This window comes from Rhinatrema bivittatum, chromosome 4, assembly GCF_901001135.1.
Source record: "Rhinatrema bivittatum chromosome 4, aRhiBiv1.1, whole genome shotgun sequence".
Classification (NCBI taxonomy): Eukaryota; Metazoa; Chordata; class Amphibia; order Gymnophiona; family Rhinatrematidae; genus Rhinatrema; species Rhinatrema bivittatum.
The window spans coordinates 443,266,261-443,277,811 of NC_042618.1; the positions used below are offsets into that span (position 1 = coordinate 443,266,261).

The following is an 11,551-nucleotide window of genomic DNA, read 5'->3' on the forward strand; positions in this document are numbered from 1 at the left end:
ATATAGAAGCAAAGGTATCCTGTGTGAGTGGCTTGTGACTTTGTAAATGGAAGAAGCAGAATAATCCCCAAATAAATGTACCCCATGTTAGATTGTCACAGTTGAAGAACTTTTATGTTAAGTAAATTATTGTTGGAACACATCTTTCAGGCATGAAAGATATAGGGGCCTAGAAGTGTATCTTTCCCCTTGCTCAGGAAAGGGTTGCCAACTGCCCGGTTTTGGACCGGACAGCCAGGTTTTCAGCCATGCTGTACAGTGTCCAGTCAGAAGTACTGATTGGACACTGAAATTCCGGTTTTTGTAAGAGGCTCCTTCCCTTTCCCACAGATTCCTGGTTAGAGGGAAAGACAGAGCGGAGAGCTGAGCTGTGTTCCTGCCCGCTTGTCTCCTTTCCTGTGTTGTGATTGGATGGGATGGAGAGGGAAGGCGGGACCTAGCACAGCCCTCAGTTCCCAGTGACTCCACAGATCTCTGCAGCAATGCCCCCCCCCCCCCCCAAGTGCTGGGCCAGGAGCGGAGAAGGGGCTGCCGTGAACCAGCCAAGGGTTACAGGAAGAGGGAGGGGAAGGTGGAGAAGAGTCACAGAGTGAGGATAGGGGAGAGACAGAGGAGGACACAGTGAAAAGGGGAGGGAAAGGAAGAGAGACGCAAGTGAAGCAAGGGAGGAAAGAGACAGGGGGGTATGGAAGGAAGGAAGTTCACAGGGAAGGAGGGAGACAGAAGGGGAAGGGAAGGAAGAGACAGAAGAGGCACAAAGGAAACAGGGGGACACAGGAGGAAAGGAGATAGGGGAGGAGAGGGAGATAAGAGGGAAGAAGGAGGGAGAGAAAGACGAGTATAGGGAGGGAGGAGGACAGGAAGGCAGCACAAGAGAGGAGTGCACAGAGGAGAGGGAGGGCATATTGAGAGACAGGTGGCACCAGGGAGACAGAGAGGAAAGGCTGGAAAGTTTTTAAGGAAAGGGAGAGCGAACCACCTGAGTCTGAGAGAGGAGGTCATGTGTTTGTAAGTGTGTGCGTGTGTGTATAAGAGAGGAGGCTGTGTGTTTATGGGGCAGCATGGAGGCGGCTGTGTATGTGTATTAGAAATGCTTTACTTGTGACAGAGAGCAAAACTGCATGAGAGAGGCTGCAGTTGATGTGATGATGACAGGGGTGCTTGAAAGCCATGTGATGAATGGATCGACAACTGACAGTAATCTGTAACCTCCCCCTTCCTCCCTCCCTCCCAAAGCATGAAGTTTAGTGGGGTGTCCAGTTACAGTTCATGGAAAGGTTGGCTACCCTAGCTCAGGAACACACCTGAACATACTTAGTAGGACATGAGAGAGGGGGGGTTTACATTTCTGGGCTCAAATTAGCATGTACAAATATGTAAATGAAGGAGTGCTTTAGTAAATGCATGCTAAATCGTGTTGCATGCTCTCTTCCATGAGCGATGTAGCTCACACCTACTAAGGCCTAAAATTTACCACCTGCCTCAGATCAAGTGTTAACTTTTTAGCTCATACACTATTTCAAGGGCTCAGTAAACAGGACGCTTTCAGGGTTATTGTTGAAAGAGGTGTGGCTGCTAGAGTAGGAGATGATGTGAGACGGGTGGAGTGCAGGATTGGGGGCTGACAAAGGAGAGGGAGGCAGGGAGGAGAAGACAAAAGATAAAACACCAACATACGCATGAGCACGCAAAAATCAAATCACATTTATACAGGCAAGAAAATGTTATATCATTGACCACTGGCTTTGAAACGACGTTGTATACTGTACAGTGTACAAGGCAACTTGCTTTGCTAGCACATGTTGATGGCCACTGCTCATGGATGTGGTTAGTGTGCCCAAAGAAAACTGCAGGCATTCTGAGATTTCAGTATGAACGGCTGTCCCATCGCCCAGGCCCTTGTAGAGACAGGCTGGGGTGAATGGACTGATGCTGGTGCTTTGAATCAGGGCTAGCAGATTCCTTCCCTGGCATTCACGTTCAGATGCCTTCTTCAGGCCAAACCAATGTTATTTTGCTCAGATGTTATCCTTCAGCGAGCTGTACTGCAATTCTCGCAGCAAGCCCTCTTGACCGTGCCGGGTTTTTCTGGGGTTTGGCCAGTTTATACAAAAGGGAAAATGCTTCCATGTTGTGGAATACGGTTCCTTTAGGAATCCATTTAGAGCTGAACTATGAACGGTCCTGTAAACAAAAGTATGGCTATTCCAGTAGGCGTTTACCTAGTTTTAAGCAGGAGTAGTTTGTGTTCTAGTAGGGTTGGGTGAAGGATGGATGGAATCTTGAGTTTCAGGAGGGTGGATACTGGATGGGGGAGAGTTAAAGGTTGAGGGAGGTGCTTAAATATTTTTAAAAGATTGGGAGGGGGGGGGTGTTGCTGGCTAGCAGGTCAAGGTAGACGATGGGTGTTTTTAAGTTGTGAGATGCTGTAGTTTTTGTTATGTTGTTTGCTTTGTAACCCACTCAAGGGACCTATTGGATATGTTGCAGAAATCAAGTTAATTTATAAATAAAATAATTAGATCAATAAATGGGATGGATGAAGTACCTTTTGATGCCAGTCCTCCTCCTCCTTGGCAGGCATACGAGACTCGTACATTTGGTCTGGGTTTTCATCTTCTGAAAGTCTCTGCTTTTTTCCTCTCCTGGCTGCTAGATGCGCTCCTGCTTCAGCTCTCAGCACTGACAAGCAGCCCCATGTACTAGACTTATTTTTTATAAAGGCTTGTAGCAGGGGGGCTGAGCCATGAGGACAAGAGGCCCATGCTTGCTGGGTTTTGCATGTAAATACTTTTTAGCTCACAGACATTCTAAGCTCATAGAAATCATACTTTCAGGGGTTAGTGTGCATGCTGATAGCGGCGCTCATAGCACGGTGGTCAATTTTTGATCATGTTCATGTTAAAATGTAGTGCACACTCTATTAAGTGATATTTTAGCATGAACCTTACATTTTTAGTCACTGGCATGCTAACAATCGGGTCTATCCTGTAAAGTGCGGCCGCGTTTACCCTGCTCCTAAGCCGCTTTTTACTCACTTTCCGGCCGCGTTAGCCCTTCCTGCGATCCCGAATCCCCTTTAACCTACTCCTACCGCGTCCTAAATTCCCCGGGCAACCCCTTCCGCACGCGGCATGCATATTGCATGCAAACGAGCGAATTAGCTATTCCCTAGCATCCCGTAACCCGTGCCCCGACTATCGCTAGTTTTCCCTGCCGTTTTGTCGCGCGTTTAACCTGCAAACTTACCGCCTACCCTGACCCCTGCGGTAGAGGCAGGGGTAAGGGTAGGTGGCAAGCTTTCCCCCAGCCCCCGCTCACCTGCCCCGGCCGCGATCATGGGTGCCGGTCTCCGTGGCAGCCCCAGTCCTCTCCCCTGCTCCCAAAGCCAAAAAAAAAAGCGAAAAAAATGTTGCAGCCCCCCTCCGATGTCCGGACTGGGGCTGCCACGGAGACTGCAACGGCGAAGCAACGGCGAAGAAAAAAAAACCAAAAGCAATTTTGTGGTTTTTTTTGCTTCGCCGCTGTGTCTCTCCTCCTCCCGGAGCAGGGCGCGAAAAGCAGCCTTGCTCCAGGAGAAGGAGAAGAGACACAGCGGCGAAGCAAAAAAAAAAACCAAAAGCAATTTTGGTTTTTTTTTTCAAAAAGCGACAATTTTGGTTTTTTTCCAAAAGCGACTTACTTTTGGGATCTGTCAAGATCCCAAAAGTAAGTCGCTTTTGGACGCCTGCAGAACTTACTTTTTTGAAGCCATCAGCAGGAACACGATCATAGCTCCTCCCGACGAAGACAAAGATGGCCGCCTGCACGGGGGAAAGCTGCAATTGGCCGCTGATGACGTGACGTCACGACGTTTGGCGTCACGGGATGTGACGCCACGTCTTGAGTGGCCAATTGTATGCTTCCCCCGAAGTAAGTCGCTTCGCCGCTTCCCTCCTCCCGGAGCAAGGCTGCTTTTCGCGCCCTGCTCCGGGAGGAGGGAAGCGGCGAAGCGACTTACTTCTTGCTTTTGGTTTTTTTTTTTTTTTGCTTCGCCGCTGTGTCTCTCCTCCTCCAAAAGCAAGAAGTAAGTCGCTTCGCCGCTTCCCTCCTCCCGGAGCAAGGCTGCTTTTCGCGCCCTGCTCCGGGAGGAGGGAAGCGGCGAAGCGACTTACTTCTTGCTTTTGGTTTTTTTTTTTTTTTTGCTTTGCCGCTGTCTCTCTCCTCCTCCAAAAGTAAGAAGTAAGTCGCTTCGCCGCTTCCCTCCTCCCGGAGCAAGGCTGCTTTTTTCGCCCTGCTCCGGGAGGAGGGAAGAGTGAAGCGACGAAGCGACTTACTTTTTGCTTTTGGTTTTTTCGCTTTTTTTTTGCTTCGCCGCTGTCATCTCTTCTCCCCTCCTCCCTGGTATCTGTCATTTCAAATGACATTTGAAATGACAGATACCAGCGTGGCGTGAAGCCTTAGGCCCGCGCACCCAGGATACTGTATAGGCGCTCTATCCAGTAAAATGGGTTGCGCGGGCCTAAGGCATTATGGACGCGGTTTACATTTAAATAAAATTAGTGTTCAGGATCGAGCGGTAGGTGAGCTGCACTGTGCGTGCTGCAACCGCGGGTGCCGTAGGCACTAACGCAGCTCTTCCTACCGCTCGTTAGCTGCGTTAGTGCCTACGGCACCCGCGGTTGCCGCACGCACAGTGTAGCTCACCTACCGCTCGATCCTGGATAGACCTGAATGTGTCAACACAAGTTTTGTACATGGGCCGTTAAGTGTTTTTATCTTCGGAGTCTGTTTTCAAAACATTTACAGGCTTAGCTTTATGAGTTGGGCACCTGCATCAGCCTCTCTGAAAACTGACTAAGGCTGAGAACCCAAAATTAGGGTCCTATTTTCATGAGGTACCTAAGTTTAGGTTCCTAAAATGTGAGTGGCTAAGGAAGTGGAATTATGGTGGGGGGGGGGGTGGATTTTAGGCACTTAACACTGCTTTTCAGCACTAGGCCAATTAATTTAGATGCAGATCTACATTTTAGGCCCCTAAGTTTAGGGGAATTTTCAGTTGAAATTCCATTTAAATGCAGGCATCTAAAGTAGCAGAAAATAAAATTGCCATTAAAAATTGAAAATGTTGAAGAGTGAAGAGGTGGTCAGTCTTGGAAACCCGTTTTGACCATCAGCTTCTGTAGCCCACCCAGTGGGGAGGCTGTGAATAGCTGAAGGGAATGTGCTTTATGCGAAAATGCAGAACTGCGCTAGCTTTTTCTTTATTCCTCTTCTGCTTCTCTCGTGTTCCTAGGAAGCCTTGGAGTCTTGCCAAACTCGGATTTCTAAACTGGAGCTCCATCAGCAAGAACAGCAAGCGGTGCAGTCGGAAACCGTGAATGCCAAAGTCCTCCTGGGGAAGTGCATCAACGTCCTCTTGGCCTTTATGACTGTCATCTTGGTGTGTGTTTCCACCATTGCCAAGTTCATCGCGCCCATGATGAGAAGCCGATTCCACATCATCTGCACTTTCTTGGCCGTCACACTCCTGGCCATTTTTTGCAAAAACTGGGATCAGATCATTTGTGCCATAGAGAGAATAATAATACCCAGATAAAGTCAGCTGGGAACCGTGCTCTCGCTTTGTAAATATACATAAATATATATTTTTGTTTTAAAGAAAAGCTGCAAAAATTTAGTTTTGATGTGTACATATGAAGATGGGAAGAGGACTGCATGAGCTATCAAACTCTAAAGGTGTAAATAATATTAATAATAAAGATTCTTTCGCCTCTTTCCCAGTTAGTTCAATAGTTAAAAGATGCCATTTCAGCGTGTTGTGGCATGCTCATCTTTCTGTTTACTGCCTTAATGGAAGTTGATCAAAATCCCACTGCACACACCAGCATTCTGTCATCATGGAGTTGGGAAGCCTTTTTTTTTTTTTTTTGCTGTTGATATTCCTAGTTGGATACAATATCCTCTTCTCACTTTTCAAATAACCAGACAGATGCCTATTCATCCTCTTTGCTACCAATGTGGAATTTTCACATTATATAATTGAGCACAAATTGTTTGCTCCCGTAACTGCTTATCATGGTGTTTCTGGAATGCAGTGAGGATCTCGTTTACTTCACCAGTGACATTTTGAAGAAATTGGAAAGTCATGCTAAAATTGCAGACATGGACCTTGTTCTCATGGCATTTTTTTTTTCTAAATTGAGGTAGTTTTTATGATTCATTTCTTTATTTTACCCTATAATCCGTTATTAGCACACTTGGTAATGGATGATAATCATGAATTGCGTATTAGCAGTTCTGTTGATACTACTGAAAAAATGGCAAAGAATTATGCTATTGAATAGGTGGTATGGGGTATTATTTAGCCGAATTTTACTAACACAGATGAAATTGCCTAGAAGTGGGAGCATTCAGCTAGTCAGGTCCCTGCTTTTTCTCTACTCTGCAGGGCCTTATTCAATAATATTTTTTTTCCCCCAAAGATACAAAATGGGGAAAAGTTCTTTTTGATTAAGGCTCTCTGTCACGCAGAGCAGCAGCAGTAGCTGAATTCTTTAACCAGCCTGTTTGTTGGAAAGGCAAGTGCTCCCTCTTTTGAGTCGTACTATACTAATTATGCTCCTGCATCTAAGAGTACAGGTGTTCACCTTGATTTATATCAGCAGTGCCTGTTTTTAAAAAATGTCCTTCGTTTCCACTCTTCAGCCGTTTGTGCTACAATCATGTTTGATATGCAAGGGGTTCTTATGACAGTCAGAACTGTAGTGCCCCAATTGACTTATGTCCATAGGGTGGGAGTAGTTAAGTAACAAGAGCTTTCAAAATCTTTAAACATGTTTAAAGATTGTTTTGGAATGAAAGAAAAAAAAATAGGGGGACCTTAATTATTTTTAAGTGCAGCCTATGGGGCCTGTTTACTAAGCAATGTTAATGCATTAATACCTGTTAAAAGCATGTTTTAGAACTTGACATGGCATCAGTGGGAGTTACCGTGTGTTTCCCATTAGTATATTCCAATTTAAATTGGCTGATTAGTATACAAAATCATACTAATTTGCTTGCTTAAATATAATAAGAGTTGCATTACTGTGAAAATCTGTGATATTGCAACCATTAATGCAAAATTATAGGTGTATTTAAAGGATTTTACATTAAAAGAGCACAGTGACATACATTGCTATTGTATGTTACTTCAGTTCTTTAACTAACTAGCTTTTCACTAAAGGCGTCAGACATGCTGAAATATGTTCACCTTATAACGATGTTTAATAATTAGGCCCCTAAATTATTTAGAATATGATTTTGCTGTTGCTGCTTCTGTAATCTCGCCTTGTACAGTGGCACATCAATAGACCATCCCACTGTGCTTTAGAAAGATGGTATTTATTTTTACTAATTATTTTAAAAAGTACAACTATGAACTACCTAGAGTGGGACGTTTGTCGTTCCTTGGTAATATAATCTAGGATGTACCCAAGGACAGCTCTCTCTTGGTTTTCACACTAGAGCTAATTTGCTTTATACATCTGTACCAATAGGCTTATCAGATCCCCCATGGCAGCACCAGTCAAGGTATGTGCTGCATTACTTGATGTGTTCTAAGTATATCGTGTAAGAAACAGCTGGACCTTTCAAAATGAGAAGGAATGGGTTGAAAGACTGCGATCACAAAGCTTGCTCATTCCCAAGTGTTTCCCAGTTTTCAGGAAATCGGGAGGGGTGAAGGTAAGACAACCTCCTCTTCCCCCAGGCTAATTGAGTTCTTTGCCTTTTTAACACAGATTTTCAGGGTCATTCTTGTTGTAATTAGCGATATTTTTGTCCCATCTCTAAATGTATGTTCTTTAAGCAATATGTATCCAAGGAGGCAAAGTATGCACATGCAGCATTGATTTTAATGATGGTGATGAAGTTATTTCTAGAAACTGATGAACAAAATTATTGTAGTTTTGTACAAGAGTTAGAAAATAGCATTTATCAAAGATGAAGTCCCTGTCTGGACCAAAAAAAAAAAATCTTTGATGCTACTTCAAGAGAGAGAGTCTGCAGCTAAATTAGTCAATCCATTCAATACCTCATTTGGGGCAGATGCACTAAGGATTTTCACCTATGCTGTGTCTATGGGGAAACGCTCTGTCCCTAGGGCCCCCCCAGGGCTGGGTTTAGGCCTAGGCAGCATCATAGGCAGGTGGCTTGGGTGCCAGGTTCTGAAGGTGCCCCAAAACTATCTCCAGGGGGACGAGAAGGAGGGAACCCTCTGCCCGTGCGCGCCATCCTCTTAAATCTGGCCCTGAGGTCCCCCAGTCCTTCTGAATAAGACCTCGTTTTTTGCCTTTGGAGCAAGTGCATTTTATTTACACTTCAACAACTTCTTTAAGTCATTTCTGTTCCCTGCCTTTTATGAAAAAAAAACTGGATGCACCTGAGCAGCAGTGAAGTCAGCCTTTGAAAAGGATAAACACGCAAGCCTGCATATGAAAAACAAAGAACAAATATTTGATTTGATTTACTGATTTCTTATTCGCCTCTACAGAATATGATTGAGGCGAGTTAGTTAAAACATTCATAAAATAATAACATAAAGAAAACCTTAAGTGGGAAATACAAACTCTGACCCACTCGCAGATAGGGAAAACGAATTAACATAATCCAAACATTAGTAATATAAACAAAATAGCCTCTCTAAATCATTAAAAAAAAAAACCCCCATTCTAAACAGAAGCCGACTGAAAGCAAATAAGCTGGAAATAATAGCAGAAAGTCCTTACACATCAGTTAAACAGTGCCATAAGCAGGGAGGACAGTCAACATATGGCTCTGTCCAGTTTCCTCCAAAAGTCTCTCTTAAATAAATGCATTTTTCAAAAACTTCCTGAACTAGGACATAACCATTAATAAACACAGACATTCAGGAAGCGCGTTCCAGGCTGTGGGACCTGCCCCTGAAAAGGCACGATCCCACACCTCTAGTAAACCCTTATTGGCTGACCTTAATATTCTAGGAAGCCTATAGAATGGAACTGAAACATATAGGCAACATATTGAAAAAAAATATACTGAGTAAGCATAAAGGGCCCGCTTTTAAAAAGCATATACTCTAGTAAATGCGCAGTAAGTGGGCTTTGGAAAATTGCTACAGTGTATGCCATTGAATTGTCCATAGGATTTACTCACATAAGTGCACTTTACTCCAGTAAACGGCTTTTGAAGATTGTTACAACAACGCGCATAAAACTCCTTTTGAAAATTACCCCTAAAATAGTGTAAAAAAAAATTCTATTTTTAAGCAACACATACGTTTGCTTCTTGTATTGAAATATCCATAATAAAGATCCAAAAGAGGAAGAAACTAATGCGGATGGACATAAATAGTGGGTCAAAGTACTTTTAATTGAGGAAAAAACTGAAAAATAAACATGGGAAAATACAGCTAGAAAAGCAAATAAAATCACCGTAAGCCGGGGGTCCTAATTATATTGCTACCTTACTTGCACTATATAAACCATAGGTTTTTGTTGCTTTTTTTTTTTTTTTGTGAATTTGTCATTTTGATGTTGTCGGTGTTATCCAGTGAGAAGTGATGGGACTTCACCAAAACTACATGGAAAGTGGGAAGTGTCCCAGTCTAACGTCTGCACTGTGTTCCCTTTCTTCTCTGTGACAGCCTTGGGTGCTTATATCACAGGGGAAGATTTCTCTTCTACTTTTCAGACTTGCCTGAAATTAAGTGCAATAGCAGGGAGAGATGTTCTTCGGAAATGCTTTTTGTCCTGAACAAGAAAAAGGGGCATTGTTCCTTGCAAACCTGTAAGTGGGACTGGGTAATGCTGTGACTCGCGTGGTTTGGAAAGCTGTTAATTCTGGTTAATGATGCAGATAGGGTGTTGACTGTTCTGTGAGATGAGGACCACTGTAAGCCAGACCACGCTGCATGTTCTTACAGGAGAGGTATAGTTTGCTTCTTTATGCAATGGTTTCTGATCGGAACAGAAGTAAAAGCTTTATTTTTTGACATAATTAACTTTTATGGACTTGAAAAACAAAACCCTTTTTTATACGGCAGCTTTTTTTTTTTTCAATAGTTGCTTTATGTAAATTAGGGTAGCAGAATATTAAGGATTTATAATGTTGTACTGTATAGACCAGGAGAATGAACTTGACATGTGTTAATGTTTGCATAGTAGGGATATTTATTGTAGTTCCCTTAATATTTCAATTACTATAGTTTGAAAGAGGGTCCTCAGAAACTATCCACATCATCTGTATCCTTCCATGATACGGTGTTTTGTAGGCAGAAGAGCCATCGGGGCGAGTCGTCATCTGCTGAGCTATGCCTTGGCACCTGCACTTTGCAGATTCCTAATATGACCGCTGGGGTAGCTACTGAGGAACGATTTGTGCTTAACTTGGGCACGCCGTAGCTTCCGGACGCCCGCCCCTCCCACCCTTGACCACACGACAGCAGAGTAAGGTAAACCATGATATCCTTTATTGAGTGGAAGAAACGGCCACAGCCAAAATAACATTATAACATTACTTAAACCTTAAAGATCCACCAATATTGAAGTAGCTTAAACACAATTGGCATTACCTGTAGCCAACGCCCTCACCGGTACACTTACTTGCTCTTACCCACCCCTCTGTTTTTTGGAGACGGCAGCCCTCCATCCTTCCGCTCCGTGAAGGTGGTATACCGTTGGCACCCCGCTCCGTGAATGCCATTCCCGCCTTCCGCTCCGTGAAGGGGAACACCCGCCACTGGCATCCCGCTCCGTGAACGCCTCCGTGGCTACTGCCGCTCCGTGCAGTATTCTGCCGCCTCCTCCCACCCCTGGCCTTGCGGGCCGCAGTTATTGCTTATGCCAGGCCTTCATTGGGCCACCCCCAGACCGGCCATTATCTCGGTCTCTGCCATGCTTATTTATATCCATGCCCCTGCTTTCCCCCTATGCAAAGTCCTTGGTGCTGTACTCCTCCCCTTCCCCCTCCCCCAACACCAAAAACTTCCCCCCTATGCAGCGACAAATCTCCTTATGCACCGGTGAGGACCCTGCCAAAGTAGGAAACAGTAAAACCTTATTTGTTTCCTACCCCCACTAATCAACTAACGCTGCTGTGGCCGTTTGCAGGGCGAGAATGAAGATATCTACGCCCACATCTGATAGGTGAACCCCGTCTGGTCTATACATGCCTGGACATGTGGGAGAAATATCATCATGTCTGATGACGTGACCCCCTATCGCCCTCACCCAGGTCCCCACTTCCTTATTTAATTTGCGCCTGCATTTTTCAATGGCTTTATGTGACCTCGCGTCCCTCCATACCAAACGAGGGATAATGTGGGACCACACCAATACCACGGATGGCCACAGAGCCTTAAGTGCAGTCAAATCCTTCTTGATAGCGATTATTAGGTCAATGTTTTTGACTGCGACCAAATCATTACCTCCTAAATGACAGATGATAATATCCGGCCGTGGTAATTGCGTGGTTTATTGTAGGATGTAAGGCATTAGTTGGACCCACCTCATCCCTTGGTTGCCTAGCCAGAATATGCTGGCCTTGCTAC

At 44.5% G+C, this 11,551-nt stretch overlaps 1 protein-coding gene across 5 annotated transcripts in view; it reads left to right on the forward strand.

Annotated features, from left to right (window-relative positions):
- The window catches only part of TMCC3 (transmembrane and coiled-coil domain family 3), a 234,605-nt gene extending 225,841 nt beyond the window's left edge, over nucleotides 1-8,764 (forward strand). For all 5 annotated transcript variants that reach the window (XM_029601609.1, XM_029601612.1, XM_029601608.1 and 2 more), the window contains exon 4: nucleotides 5,276-8,764. In XM_029601609.1, coding sequence (XP_029457469.1) covers nucleotides 5,276-5,578 — 303 coding nt within the window. In that variant the 3' untranslated portion in view covers nucleotides 5,579-8,764. The remainder of the gene's footprint in view (nucleotides 1-5,275) is intronic.
- Nucleotides 8,765-11,551: the final 2,787 nt, after the last annotated feature.